The 15,182-nt window shown below is 45.0% G+C and overlaps 5 protein-coding genes across 5 annotated transcripts; 2 read left to right on the top strand and 3 right to left on the bottom strand.

Annotated features, from left to right (window-relative positions):
- Window positions 1-83: 83 nt before the first annotated feature.
- A1O9_09181 (uncharacterized protein) lies at window positions 84-1,770 on the top strand (the record flags this gene model as incomplete). The annotated part of the gene is made up of 4 exons (XM_013401875.1): window positions 84-227; window positions 281-451; window positions 511-697; window positions 755-1,770. 4 exons carry the CDS (start codon window positions 84-86, stop codon window positions 1,768-1,770), a joined length of 1,518 nt encoding a protein of 505 aa, XP_013257329.1.
- Window positions 1,771-2,764: 994 nt separating this feature from the next.
- On the top strand, window positions 2,765-3,511 carry A1O9_09180 (uncharacterized protein; the record flags this gene model as incomplete). The annotated part of the gene is made up of 1 exon (XM_013401874.1): window positions 2,765-3,511. The coding sequence occupies one exon, from the start codon at window positions 2,765-2,767 to the stop codon at window positions 3,509-3,511; it is 747 nt and encodes a 248-aa protein (XP_013257328.1).
- A 232-nt stretch (window positions 3,512-3,743) lies between these two features.
- A1O9_09179 (uncharacterized protein) lies at window positions 3,744-5,075 on the bottom strand (the record flags this gene model as incomplete). The annotated part of the gene is made up of 1 exon (XM_013401873.1): window positions 3,744-5,075. The coding sequence occupies one exon, from the start codon at window positions 5,073-5,075 to the stop codon at window positions 3,744-3,746; it is 1,332 nt and encodes a 443-aa protein (XP_013257327.1).
- Window positions 5,076-6,592: 1,517 nt separating this feature from the next.
- On the bottom strand, window positions 6,593-7,621 carry A1O9_09178 (uncharacterized protein; the record flags this gene model as incomplete). Its single annotated transcript, XM_013401872.1, has 1 exon — window positions 6,593-7,621. The coding sequence occupies one exon, from the start codon at window positions 7,619-7,621 to the stop codon at window positions 6,593-6,595; it is 1,029 nt and encodes a 342-aa protein (XP_013257326.1).
- A 1,249-nt stretch (window positions 7,622-8,870) lies between these two features.
- Window positions 8,871-9,909, bottom strand: A1O9_09177 (uncharacterized protein; the record flags this gene model as incomplete). Its single annotated transcript, XM_013401871.1, has 2 exons — window positions 8,871-9,663; window positions 9,713-9,909. The coding sequence occupies 2 exons, from the start codon at window positions 9,907-9,909 to the stop codon at window positions 8,871-8,873; spliced, it is 990 nt and encodes a 329-aa protein (XP_013257325.1).
- Window positions 9,910-15,182: the final 5,273 nt, after the last annotated feature.

The raw sequence follows: 15,182 nt of genomic DNA, 5'->3' as shown, positions 1-15,182 counted from the left end.
TGGTCACTATTCTCTCAAGCAAACCAGCTGCTTCTTGAATAACATAGACGACAAGTGCATACACCGAGCCTTCAATCTCCAACATGACAGTCGCTGAGCGATCCGCCTCTGTGGAAGAGGGACCCCGGTCTGAGAAGGCTGCAGCCCTTTTCATTGAGCGATCTGAGGATCTCAATGAGCTCCCAGACCCTGATTCTGGCAAGAGCGATGAGGAGAGGGCGGCGATTGTAAGCAGCATGCAGTTTCATAGCAGTTCAAGAAAGGAACTAACACTTGGCAGGACCGCAAATTGATGTGGAAAGTTGACCTCTGGCTGATCCCATGGCTCTGTCTGCTCTATTTGCTCAGCTTCCTCGATCGTACCAATATCGGCAATGCTCGCCTTGCAGGACTCGAGACCGATCTACATATGGTCGGGCATGATTACAATAACTCGTTGACCATTTTCTTTGTAAGTTTGAGTCTTGACATTCCCAGCCCTTGTTTGACTCTCTGACGAATACTTTCTAGATCAGCTACGCTCTCGCCGAGCCGTTGACAAACATTATGCTTAAGCGCCTTACCCCTCGATACTTCTTCACAGGCATCATCCTTTCTTGGGGGATAATTATGGCGCTCATGGGCATTGTGACCAACTACGCTGGATTACTTGCATGCCGCTGGTTCCTCGGACTCGCTGAAGCTGGTCTATTTCCTGGTAAGTCACTGCGCTCACGGAACTTGATAAACGAGACAGCAGCTAATTAACCTGTAGGTGTCAACTACTATCTCAGCTGTTGGTACAAGCGCAGCGAAATCGGTGTCCGCGCTGCGGCCTTCTTTTCCGCCGCAGCTCTCGCCGGTTCTTTCGGTGGTCTCTTAGCAGCTGCAATCGCTACCATGGATGGCATTGGCGGGAAACCTGGCTGGGCGTGGATCTTCATCATTGAGGGTGTAGCTACCGTCTTCGTTGGCCTCGCCTGCTGGTGGATGGTATTCGACTGGCCAGACACCGCTACATTCCTGACTCCAGAGGACAGAATCCGCCTCCGCCGTCGTCTCGCGGCAGACAACCAGGCATCAACTCACGAAGAATATGACAAGCGCCATATCTATGAAGCCCTCAAAGATTGGAAGACATGGCTCTATGCGTATATCTATATGGGCTGCCTCATCCCTCTCTACGCATTTTCCCTCTTCCTCCCCACGATTCTGCGTGGTATGGGCTACACTGGAACACGCGCGCAACTTCTCTCTGTCCCACCCTACGCCTGCGCCGCAGTCTTGACAATTACCGTTGGCTGGCTCGCGGACCGAAGCCGTCTCCGAGGATATTTCAGCATGGGCATATCCTGCCTGGGAATCCTCGGCTTCTGCATGTTGATCGGCTCCACCAACCCTAAGATCCAGTACGCAGGAACATTCTTAGGTGCCATGGGAATCTACCCGTGTATTCCCAACACTCTCGCCTGGGTCACCAACAATACCGATGGCGTCTATAAGCGTGGAGTCGTCCTGGGAATAGTCGTCGGCTGGGGAAATCTCAACGGAATCGTCTCGTCCAATATTTATCTCAAGACCGAGGCACCACATTTCTATACCGGCCATGGAGTGGTCCTGGCTGCCTTGACTTTGGCCCTGTTGGGAGGCACCGTCGCCATGCATGTCCTTCTGAGGATCGAAAACCGTAAGAGATTGTCCGGCGAGAGAGATAACATGCATGAAGGCAAGACCCCAGAGCAAATCTGGGTTTCCGGTGACAAGAGGCCCGATTTCATTTATACTTTGTGATTGAACATAAGGATTTAGGGCAGGAGAGACCTCGGCTGCATGGGGAGTGCAGTGCAGAGGGTCGGAAATTACCTCTTCGCTTCTTGTGCCAGTGAATGCTGGGCCACATGAAGTATTATAAATAGGAGTCGGCAGCCATTTTATTGGTGCTCGCTATAGATATTACCAAACTCTTACACTACTCGGTTCAGCTCTCGCAGCATATACGAAGTACAAGGAAGTGCATACTCATGCAAGGAGAAAAGGCTTAAGATGCGACAGAGTCACACTCTCGCATTCAGGCCCACTACAAAACATCACTACACCGCTCCAGATAAGAAGCTCAGTAATGCTACTATTGACTCTCCGACATATTGAACTTTGGTTTTGCAAGTGAGGTGAAACGTCCCCCTTTTCCCTCTCGCGCCACTCTCACCGCTTTTAGGAACTCCCCCGTTGGATAAACCATTGTTCCAGCGGAATATATCCCAAGTACAAGCTCGCGATAGCTTAGGGATGCCCACACAGTAGATATCATTCTATTATATTGGTAATGTGAAGTAGGACGAATCCCATCTAGCTCTACTTCCGCTTTTATTCCCTCTTCTTCGGAGCTTGCAAAGCCTTGGCACTGACACTGGCCTTGAGACCCAAATTATTATTTGAACCTGCCGTGCTCATCTCGGAACGAGGCTGAAATACTTTTTGTGGGGGGTGGTTTGGCAATTGGTAATGCGTGAAGGCTAAACACTCTAGTGGCTCAAGCTCTGTTCAATGATGCGCTGGTTGATACATTAATCAGAAGTCTCCGGCAGGTGGGCAGAAGTCTCCGACCTTGCAACGGAACCCAGGGTTTCACAGGGGTATAGATATGTAATATATGTATCTAGTTAATCTTCATCATGGATTCATTCATGGGAAGTCCTGTCCGCCGAGCGAGAGATTTTGTATTGCAAATAAGCATCAACAGGAAGAAGAATAGTCTTCTGGACATTGTGATTCAAGACGCAGCACGATGAAGGGCCAGGCGAAACTCAAACTCTTCGTTTTCCACGGAGGCCCCGCGCCGCGCCGCGTGGTGATATACCTAGCGGAGCGCAAATTCCCTCAGGATTTCATCGAGATAATCCCCTGCACCATTTCCGCACCCGGCGCGCCAGCCGAAGCACCTGGGAAACCCGCTGGATCGGTGCCGGTGCTGCACGACGAGTCGACGGGGTTCATTCTGCGCGAGTCCTTGGCCATCATGGAATACCTCGAGGACCTAGCGGAGGCACAAGGGCTCCCGACAATGCGGGGGTCGACCCCTGAAGCGAGAGCGAAGATGAGAGAAATGCTGGGCCTGGTCGATGCGCTGACGGTCGATATCGAGTACGCGCCCGTTTTCGGATGTAAGCTGTTTGCATCGGTCGTCGGCGGCGAGTCAGAGCAGTCTGCTGCCGCTGTGAGATGGCTGCTAGGTCGTGCGCACCAGAGCATCAGCAGGATAGCTGAATATGCGGCCCCTGCTGGAAGAACGCCGTCGCTTGCAAAATTCGATGGGGACTCGCATGATGCGGAAGCGAGGGTCAGCACCGCGGATTGCGCTCTCTTTGCTGTGTTGCAATACGCGGAAAACATGTTTGGTTGGGACTTGACTGAGAGGTATCCGCGGTTGAAGCAGTTCTACGACGCCTTCCAGCGTCGTGCGAGTGCTGCTGTGCCGGATGGGACATGGCCTGCTCAGCTCACGGACTTGACGAAGGATTGGATTGATTATTGAGAAGAGTTGATAACGGCCTTAGCGGCTAGGCCCTCTGTCAGTGCTGACGCATATATCCACCCTATGACGACCTCTCCTGTGCCACAATGCCTGGATAGCTCATAGTATCACTATACTGAAGTCATACCATAATGTACCCATGCCCTTGACTGTAAGCGGTGTAGAGGAGCCGTGGCGGTGTAGGATGCTACTCGGCGACACTCCTAGATCACCCTAACTCCCACTGGCTAGACTAATCGAGCCGCACAATCTTCTTGAAGACCTCGTAGCAATCGTCACCGGACAGGGAGGTTTGAGGGTTGTTAGATTTCCTCCTGAACTGCAACTCTAGCTGCTTATAGTCGTCTGAGAGAAAGTGCGCATGTGTCTCGGACCAACGCGCATGCTTCGGGATGATGAGAGCCAGAGCGCCTGGGTCTTCTGTAATTGGGGTACCAGGATCATACGCATATTGCGCGCCTTCTTCCTCCAACATCATCTTTTCACGCAACACTACACTGATCATTTTGCTGTCCCAGTGACCTTCTCTGCCGGCCTTTTCCAACACTCGAAGTGCACTGCGTCGAAGCCCCGGGTGGCGGCACAGGCAGCCTGTAGTATACAGCGGCTCGATCACTCGAGAATCGAGGCTGATGGCAGGCAGTCTTGGGACCAAGTCTTCACACAGCGAGACCAGCGAGGAGAAGTAGGGCAGCAGCGGATCGAAAACCATGTTGTTGTTGTGACGGGTGAGGCTGATGCGCACAACGATGGTCAGGTAGAGATGACTAATTCGCAGCGAAATCCACCGCTCGTCCCCAAGAGGTGTGGGCGATGCGCGTGGTATGGTTCGGAACGGACTGCTGTCAAATGCAGCCTTCCACTGCCTTAACGCTGCGAGGAGCTTTCCTTGCCACATCACTAGCGTCGAGTGCTCAGCGGATTCCTCGGGGCCCGTGCGAGTTATGGCAGCAGCCAGCTGGCAGGATTCGTTGAAAAGAAGTAGCATCATGCGCCAGGCATCATCAAAAGTGTTAAAGGACGGCGGTATACGCGGTAAGTCTGTGCCACCGACATCTAGATTGTCGACGAGCTTGAATTGCAATTCACTGTCAAAATAGACTGACTGTAGATCCATCAGAGCGAAGGAATAAGAAATTTCGTCGAGAGTAGTGAGCGCCTGTTGAGGGAGTAACAGTTTAATCATGGTCTTATCAACCGGTGCTGCCCCGTGGAGCCGCTTTAGAATCCGGCGGCCATGATTCAAATGAACTAAAGCTTCGCGATAGCGTCCTTCGATGATGTCAAAAGTGAGTAAGATGAGACAGACAATGAGCACAATGTGTGTGTCTTCGAGGCTGGCGGAAGTCATCCGATTCTGGAGGAAGTGAATAGCTTTGCCATAGTGCGCCCATACTGGAATCATGAAGGTGTTTCGATCTCCACTCGGAAGCGTTGGTAAACCCTCCTGGTACACTCTGCAGACTCCAGAGAGCGCCAGCATTGCATGAAGTATAGACGGATCCGCGTGCGAGGCAGATATCACGGTATGGGTCCAGAAACGAGTAAAATGATGAGTAGCCATGTTATGTAGTGTGTATCGACGGCAGAAATCGTAAGACCGGTAATCAGGTTCTGACAGCTCGGCGAGAGTTTTCAGGGTCCGGTAAAAGCATAAAGAATCGGCAGGCTTGATGTTTTCCTGAGAGGCATCGTCGGAAGACTCGTGCCTCTCGGGACTGGGACAATAGGCCGAGAAAGAGAAGAGATATCCTTCACAAACATACTTGGACCGCGTACAGCGAAGACACCTAGGTCTTGTTTCATCGCATTTGACTCTTCTGACTTTGCAAGTTCGGCACCCCGTTCTAACTGTACATAAGCCATTAGCAATTTGATATCTTGACGGTATGGTTTCCTCGAACACAAACCTTTCTCATGTGATTTACGAGTCAACGCCATTTTGTCGAGAAAATGCCCCAAGTCCACTAGCCAGCAGCCGACATGACAAGAGTAATCTGTCAGATAGTTAGATGGATTGAGAGGAACCTAAAAGCATAAAGGGTACCTTTCTTTCAGCTAGAACCTCAGATTTCCTCTTAAGAAAAAGGCCGCTAACTTATCCCCCACGGGCTAAAGCTCCGGAAGTAGGCTCATTAGATGTAGGTCCTGGGCTAATTGTTGTTTCGACAACCTCTTTCCAGAAGAAGGATTTCGCAGTAGCCTTGTCTGTATGTCAAATCAAGCCTTCAGGCCCAGGTCATACTCCTAATAGTCCTAGGATGATTAGGCGGATGAGAGGAGTTCGCAACGATAGATCAGACATCAGGCGCCCAGCCCGAAAGTACACCCACCTTGGCAGTGGCAATGGCAAAGATAAAGAAGGGGTCCTTGAAGCATATCTCGTCGGGCAATGTGATTCCAATGGTCAGAATCCGGGAAGTTGTAGAGAGAAACAACCAGGAGAATCAGACCATCAAAGGCGGGGGGGTGGCGGACCTGGTGTGGCCAATCGACTAAAGTCATGTTCTTGGCTCTCGTAAAGATCAGGGGATTGATTGGTTGGCATTGCAGGGCAAGGATGAAGACTCATGCAGACAGACCCTGGAGAACCACGTGTGTAAGGAAGCAAGATAGCGGTAAGTCAGGTCCCGCAGTGACTTATATCAGCTGCTGACGTACGCTGTTGTCTAGCTATATGAGTTACTCAGTACATGTTTTTGTTACAAAAGTGGCAGCAAGTGCGCAGGTTGCCAGAAGGTGAAACCTTATTCCTCACGAAGCACAAGGCAAGGCTACGTTGGAGTGGGGGGAAGCGCTACTGGGAGGGTCACATGACAAGGCTGGCTGTTCTAATCTAACCGATGACTGGCAGACCTGGCAACCGAAGGGAAAGTGTCGGATTGAGCTTTGGGTAGAGAAAGAGCGCTTGCAGGCTACGAGAACACTCAGGTGTGCCAACAATCATATCTAGGGTGCGTTGAACCTTGTTTACCATCGCACGCTCACCTACCACGTCCAGCTCAAAGCAAAAATCTAGCGATGCTGAAATTTATGTCCACAGAGAATCGATGGCCTTTGAGCTGTATCGCTCAATTGTATCTAGTCGACGCCGATGCCACATACTCCGTCCCAGATCCCCTCTCGCACCTGCTGAACATCGATGCCGCGCTGGTGCAAAATAGTTACCCAATCCTGAAAGACCAAAGAACCACTCTCCAAAAAGCATATGTCATGCGTTTGTTCCTCAAGATATCGCTCCACGTCGGCCTTTGATACCGCATTGTCGTACAGCCACAGCATTTGGACAGGTGTGAGCTTGAGGAATGCCTGCACTAAGTAGAAATTGTCGAGATCAGTTCCCCAACCTCTCATGTGCTTGAATCGGAGCTCCTGGACCGTAAGTTTGGTACTTTCCACGAGGGTGGCTTCATCGCGAGAACTATGGAAAAGATCTGGGAACATGATGCTTGGATCGACCCAACCCGCAGAACGGTGGCATGTCTGGAACCCAACTCGTGCATCTTCTTGGTGGCGCGAGTATACATCACCATCAGTGGGACAGATCTCCGATGCAAGGAGTTGCTCGAGGATACCTCGAAAGTCCTCGAAGTCTAAAAGGTCCTCTGTTGGCCAACCTCGCAACAGTTGAAGTCGTTCAGAGGAGGTGGTGTTCGAACGAAGGTAACGGTAGGCAGGCGAACTATGAAAGGCCTGTGAATAGAACCAAAACCGATAAACGGCTCGACGAAGTCTCCGAGCTTCGTCCTTTCTGAGAAACCGCCGGTTGACGCTTTGGTCTTCAACCCATTTAAGGGTCGGGTAGAGGGCAACAAACCGTTGCCCAACCCGACCAACGTGAGCGATCTGGGTAAGAAGTGCATACGACAACGGCGGAGTCCTTCGAATATGGAGCAGCTGGTTGCCATTGAATGTAAGTAACTGAATGATCTCTTCCACGGGTCCCATGGTTTGATCCATTGCATTGTAAAATAGTGTGAGCTTTTGTGAACTGGGTAGTAGTGTGTGAAAACATCGACAGGTAAGGGATAGATTGATGATGTCGGAGGCCGAGGACAATGCCTCGAAGATGTGAACGAGTATCTCTGGAGCGAGCTCTTGCATCGCCATTGTCTAGAAAATGAGTCAGCACACCTGCGGTTGATGGAGGTGAGGTGAGCGTACGGTCAAAGCCTTATTGCACACGGTCAATAGCTTGATTTTTCAATATGGATCGCAGCCGTTGGCTACGAGATTCCAAGGGCCTCAACAAATCGACACCCCGCCACGGGGGCTATATTGAAGTGAATGGCTTTCTGTGGAGAGGAACCTGGGGTTCGATTCGTGTTGCTTAGAAGGGTCACCCAAAGAAAGGGCACCCATGTTGGACCCATCCATCCCCATTGATGGCGGGAAGTCGGACATGGCAATATCAGACAACCAAAGGATAGCAAAAAACGCACGCGCAAAGAAAAGATTCGAAGTCGCAGTTCTTTGTTTTCACCGCTAGAGCACGCGAGAGAAAAGAAGGGGCAGTCATGGACTTGGCGACGCTAGCCTCGCACGTGACTCAGCCTTGCAGCTCCTTTCGTAGGCTTTGTGGTGGGAATGAAGCTAGCTAAGCATGAAATAATATAGCTAAGGCTACATACGTTTGTGTAGTCTTGTGTACACATATATATAACAGTACAGGCAAATCATGTCTGATCTAATGATTGGGAAACTTTTGGCGCTTTGAATAGTTTGAGAGTTTCCTCTCGGAAGGCATGACCGATCACCCAACGGGTACCATCTGTGATGGAAACATACCATTGCACATCATGAGTATGCTCCTGAATTTACTATCGGAGTTGCGCAGAATACGACCTTCAGACGGGGTGTTGGTCTGAAACTCGCTTAGCACTTGAGAACATGGAATCCTGCAGCCGCCGATCTTATATCAAGCATCATAGCATGAGACAATGTTATGGCATCGACGTTTTGCACCCGATACATGCTGTTCTGCACGATGCGCAAAAGGCGCGCGCAACTTGAAGTCATGCCTGATTGGCAGGTGGGAAAGAGGGACAATCTGACTAGTCGCTCTCAAGTACCACTAGGTATCAATCGCTGGGAGCATGGACATCCGCTGACTTGAGTTTTGAAGATTTTGGCCAAAGCCTAGTGTTAGATATATTTGAGAGGAGTTGCGAATCGGGGCTGGAGTCCTGCTTCTGGACGAAGGGTTAGAGGCCAGCATTATACTGTTCATCGTCTGGTGGTGCAGGAACGCGGCCGAATCGTCATCACCCAAGGCCTTCCACGTATTCGGCTCAAATTGTGCAGACGGCACAGTGGACGTGCTTCCGTCCAACATCTAAATGTGTGTTGTTATTGTAAACTACCCAAACAGTGTCGTGTTTCCAAGAGCAGAAGCTTTCCTTTTCGCTCCAGTGTTCAACCCGAGTGATTTTCGCTTGATCGCAAGGCCTTCGGCCTCGCCTCTTCGGCTTGCATACTTTTGGGCATGGCGGAGTCTTGTCTCCCGACGTAGCTGGTTAGGGCTGACGAATTGTTTGTTCTCGAAGATGACTGGCCCACCAAAGCTCCCTTCGAGAATGACCACTGGAGTTAAGACAAAACGTGGACCAATTTCGACCAGCGAAACGTCTGCTCCTTTGACATTGTCGTTGCTAGTTTTGTCAGGCTCAGACTCCCGGATTTCATACACTCGGATCCAGATCTTTCCGTCCAGACCATAAACACCGATGACGCGATCAATGAATGGCTTCATTCCTCGTACTCCTTTGGATGGGACACAGAAAACGCCGCGCAACATCTCTCGGATGAGGGATAGATGCTCTTGTCCCACGATATTCTCGTCGAAGCTCTTGTCAAACACAACAATTCCTCTTCCACCCTTCAAGCAGTTTCCTCCAAATCCGAGCTCGGCCATGGTGTGGAGGTTGGTGACACTAAATTTGATCGTGGGACCGTTTGGTGGCTGTGCGAGCCAGAGGTAGAGATCCTGACCGTGTTTGCGAGCTTCCAAGAAGAAAATATAGTTGCAAGAGTGCAGGTCGGCGAGTCCATTGAGAGCCGAGTTGTAATTATTGTTTGATTTTGTATCAAGCTTGGTGTCCTTGTAAGTGTGGGGGAGGAGAGCGTGGAGATCAGTTAGCAGGTGACGATGTCTGACTCTTGTTAGCCGAACATTCAGAGGTGATCCTGAGTTCGTCCTACCTATATGATACGCCACGAGAAGTCAACATCAAGACTCGATTTCTAAGCTCCAGTGGTAGGTCGGACAAGGATTCCTTGTGTGCTGCTTTCTGTTCTCCATCAGACAAATCTGAGGAGTCTGCGCGAACAGTAGTGCTGCTATCATCAGAGTCATTCGGGTCAGCTGCGCGTATGGCGGACTTGTATGCAGACGCCATGGTGTTTCACGGTGGGGTGGTTGGCAGGCAGTGCGAATCTTGAAGGCGGGCAATGAAGACTCGTACAAAAAATTTCTGGGACGACGGAGATAATATTAGCACCCCGGACATAACCAGTCTTGGCAATATTCTGCCATCCGCCAACAAACTTTGATCCGATGGATATTGTTACGAACCAGGTCATGGATGAGGTCGCCAGGACAGGCGCCCCACGTTCCAAGGGACAGTTTGAGGAAGGTCAGCCGATGGAGAACGAGGCTGCATCACGTGACTAGGGGGTGCATTGATACATTACCGCATTAGAACAATGTACCAATACACTAAAGCAGCACTTTAAGCATTATATATATACACTCCTTCACCTAGATAGAATAGTTCGTAGTTAACTTCGTTAGTAATCCTATACCTACATTTTAGGATATAGTCCGACGAATAAGTATTCCCTTTATTATCCTAGTTAATACTCTAGTACCTATTCTATTAAGGAACCCTACCTTAGTTAGAACTACTTATAGCTCGGATTATAATACTTTAACTACTACTTAATTAGTATTAGATGTCTAATATAGGATTATCTCGACTTAGATCCCTACTACCTAGCGTACGTCTACTTACAGCCTTAAACAATTCTTTAAAGACTAACATCGTTTAAGATAGTAGTTCCGACGAAGACTCCGACGTAGATATAGTTAACGTACTAGGATTTACTAATATATCTCGGAATAGTATTAAGGTAGAACTATTCTATAGAAATAGGGAGAAGCTAGGATACTTCCTTATATAACTTAAGACTACCTTTAAGCTTAATCTAGCTAAGTATACTAAAGTAGAAGATAAGGTTATATTCGTAGTAATGTACCTTAAGGGGGCGGCGTTCTATTAGTTTAAACTAGTATAGGACGACTATTTCGAGTCCTCTAACCCCGACGACGAAACTAAGGTATACTTTAGGAACTTTATATAGTTCGAAATAATAATTAAATAAATCTATAGTACGGTTAATAAAGCTACGATAGCTTCTCGTACTATCTATACCCTTAAATAAATAGGATCTATAGCTAATTATTATTCGGAATTTAAGAAGCTAGTAAAGGAACTAGAATATACGAACGATAACGTCTTTAAGGATACGTTCTATAATAAATTAAAAAAGGAAGTTAGGAAGGAAATAATAGAGCGCCTAGAAACCTATAAAGATATAGTAGATAAGGCTATTAAACTTAATAATCGACTATACGAGCTACGTATAGAAGATAATTAAGGAAGAGGCTTAGGAAAGCGAGGGTACCGGGGGTATCGATATTCTCCTCGAGCTAATACGAAACGCCTACGAGACTACGGGAACCCTATAGACCTAGACGCTATAGAACGTTATAATACCCGACGAATAGGCCTAGGTAGAGGCCGAAATATAGGACGAAAGGTTATAGGAGGACGAGATCGAGAGAAAGAAAGATAAAGGAAGGAAAACCTATACTACGAATATAGTAAGCCCGGATACTATATACGCGATTATCTAGAAAAGAAAGGCGCTCGAGGACTATATATAATAAATATATAGAGCGGTAGTATAGACGGCTTAATAGCGAAAAAGGCCGATACTATTAAAGAAACCTAAGGACCTACCGAGGGTAAGGGTAAACTAGTATAGAAGGACTACTAAGAATCGGATAACCCCCGAGGGTTAGGTAAGTTAGATACTAAGTAATTAGAAGAGGAGTTTTAGTTAAGATACTAGACTAAGAAACCTAAAGGATCTAAGCGTAAGACTTAGAAGAAAGAAAAGTTCGACGAACTCCTAAAGGGAGAATAATAGAGCGAAGTAATATATAATACGAGGAGGAATACCGTAAGATACGCTTAAGAATTATAGTATTTCTACTACGAGGACGACTACTAGCTCTATTTAGCTTTAAAGACCGAAAAATAGTAGTTTCTATATAGAGATGGAGGGAGTATAAAACCTCGAGAATAGGAATAGAGGGTCTAGAAAACCCTAGCTATAATAATAGCCGATTTCGAAAAAGAAACAATACTTATAAATATAGATAACTATACGATAATTAGAATAAGATTCTAGAAGATAGTTAACGGAATTATAATATTAGATAGAAGAGTAACGTAGAAAACGTTTAGGATAGCGTTAATCTATAAGTACCGAACCCGAGGATACTAATAATATAGATATACCTATATATATACGAAAGATAGGGAACTATATTAACTAAAAATTTAGCGAGAGGAAGACGAATAGGCATCGATAGACGAGATATTACGATAATATAAGAACTCTATAGAATTCTATATATATTTCTAGGATAGAAGGGAAGGAGAAACCCTATACCGTTATAACCTAGGCGCTACTCCTAGAAGAGAATAAAAATATATATAGATTTAGAAATATAACGACTAGAAATATTCCTTATAAGCCGAATATACGTACGATACGTATAACGGAGAAGCTTACTTTACGACCTTTAAAGGACTAGGTAAAGGAGTAACCTATATAGAAGGATAGTTAGTTTAGCTTAAGTAAGGACTATTTAGTTTTAGGACGGTAACGCTACTACCGCCTTATTATAATATATCTATAATAGAAAAAGGACCCGCGGATAAGATTATACTAAATAAGCCCGATCTAGTAATCATCCGAACCTACTACTAGATAGTAGGATTAGCGGAGAACCCCGAAATATAGTATAATCCCCTAGGATAACCGAAGAAAGAAAGAATCTATATAATAATCTATAAATATACCTAGGATAAATACGAGGACAAAGAAAATAGCTATACGTACGATTATATAGACTACGTATTCCCTTTCCTATTTAGGGAAGGAGAAAATAATAAATAATTAGAAGAATTACGATGGTAGTTAAATAAATACGAGAAAGTAAGACTATAGAGAATAACGTATACCTACCCTAACGACGTAGTATTAAACGAGGAAGAAAATAAGGTAATAGTATCGGAATATTATCTTATAGTATTTATTACTAACTACTACTAGGTAAGCATTAAAGACGGTATTAAGAAATTAATATTCTACCCTAGCGGACTAAGGTAATTAACTCGAAGACCGGTTAGCCTAGACGGATACTACGATCTAGAATATCTAGCGGTAGCCTCTTACTATTCGTATAATATAGTAGGGGGCTAAGTAGTACGATATAACCTATTAGTATAAATAATCGGAGGAGTATAAGTACGATTAGTATCCCTCGATAATAAAGAAGAAGAATAAGAGGAAGTAAACGCGGAAAAATCGGACGAAGATTCCGACGTATCGTTAGAAGAAGAAGGAAAATATTACGTAGCTAAGGTTATAAGGAACTAGATTAAAATTATAATAAAGTACTAGAAATATAGTAAATATATAGAATATACTAGCGAGACCGGAAGACACCTCTATATCTATTACGATCCTAGGATAAAACTATAAGAATAATGGAACGAAATTAATATATTATTTTACTAGGATTACGGATATAATCGAGCGCCGATAGTATATATATACGTATAAGGCTTAACTTACGAATAAATTATAGTAAACCTCGACTAGGAAGACGCGAAGAAAATCTAGGGAATAGAAGTACTAACGATACGAGACTTATATACGATATAGGAGGACAAGAAAGAAGATATACCTTACATCGACGGACGAGTAAACCTAACGTACCTATTCGGTTATTTTAGCTACGCGGGAAGAAGCTACTAATAGTACTTTAAGCTACATTAACACCTATAGAATATAAGTCCTAATTAACTCCGGATTTCGATTAGTAAGATAATATATCGATCGATAAACGAGTATAATAAACGTACTTACGTAGTAGAGCTAAGACTATACGTATATTTAAAAAACGACGAGGAGATAACCTATTAAGGCTAGGTTACCTACGGTAATAGCCTTAGACTCTATATAAGCTAGATAGAGGAAAAGCGGAATATATAGTCCTTACGGCCGTTCTATAGAACCTTCCTATACAACTTATAATAGACTCCGGAGTAAACGGGAATTACGTCTTATACTACGTAGCGTAAAGGTTAAAAGACTACGTAAAGGTAAAGATAGAACTATACCGACTTATAATAGTAGACGGGTCACTAATAGAGTTTAAGGATAAATAGATAAGAAAAGAACTACGATTAGTCGAACTACTAATAGGAACCTATTAGGAAAAGATAACCCTAGATATAATAGCGATAAAATATAACGCTATACTAGAAATAGGGTAGCTAGAAAAATATAACCCCTAGATAAACTAGAAAATAAGAGAACTCGAATTTCCGAATTATAGTTACGGAATAAAAATAGAAGACTAATTATCTTTAAAGGTTCCCTTCGTAAAGGCGATATAGGTACGACCGAGAGGTAGAATATTAGCTTAAACTAATATCGAAGAGCTACTCCCGGAATATACGAAATATAAAGAATTATTTATAGAAAAGGAAGGTAGAGTAGCGCTTCTAGAATACTAGCCTTAAGATTACCGAATACCTATAAAAGAAGGGGAAGTACTTAACTATAAGGAATAGTTAAAGTTACTCTCGAAAAAAGAAGAAGACTTCCTAAAAGATTATATCGAAAAACTAGAAGTAAAAGGCTTAGTTAGAAGAAGCTAACTAAAGGCGGGAAAATACGGATCTATATCCTATAGTATATTCTTCGTAATAAAGAAGGATAGATTACTACGACTATATATTAACTATAGACTACTTAACGATAAAACTATTAAGGACTATTATTCTATTTTCCGGTAGGATAAGCTATAGGATCGCCTCTTAGGCGCCGTATAGTTTATAGCGTTAGATACTAGGGACGCCTATTACCTAATTAGAATAGCTAACGAAGAAGAATAGAAAACGGTATTCCGAATAAGATAGGAAGTCTACGAATTCCTAGTTATACCTTTTAGACTTACTAATACACTATTAACGTTCTAAGAATTTATAAATAACGCTCTAAGAGAATATTTAGATATATTCGCCCTTATCTATCTCGACGATATCCTAATCTTCTTAAAGACTTACGAGGAATACGTAGAGTATATAAAGAAGGTAATAGAAAAGCTAAAGGAAAATAAAATCCTACTTAAGCTATCTAAATACGAATTCTATAAGAATAGTATTAGATTCCTAGGCTATATTATATCTTTGAAAGGACTCGTACCGAACTAAGAGAAAGTCCGAGCTATTAAAGAATAGCTAGAACTAACGATAGTTAAGGAAGTATAGGCGTTCTACGAATTAATTAACTATTACCGAAAGTT

Source organism: Exophiala aquamarina (genome assembly GCF_000709125.1).
Source record: "Exophiala aquamarina CBS 119918 chromosome Unknown aczIA-supercont1.9, whole genome shotgun sequence".
Lineage (NCBI taxonomy): Eukaryota > Fungi > Ascomycota > Eurotiomycetes > Chaetothyriales > Herpotrichiellaceae > Exophiala > Exophiala aquamarina.
This window is presented reverse-complemented; position numbering and strand designations above follow the sequence as displayed.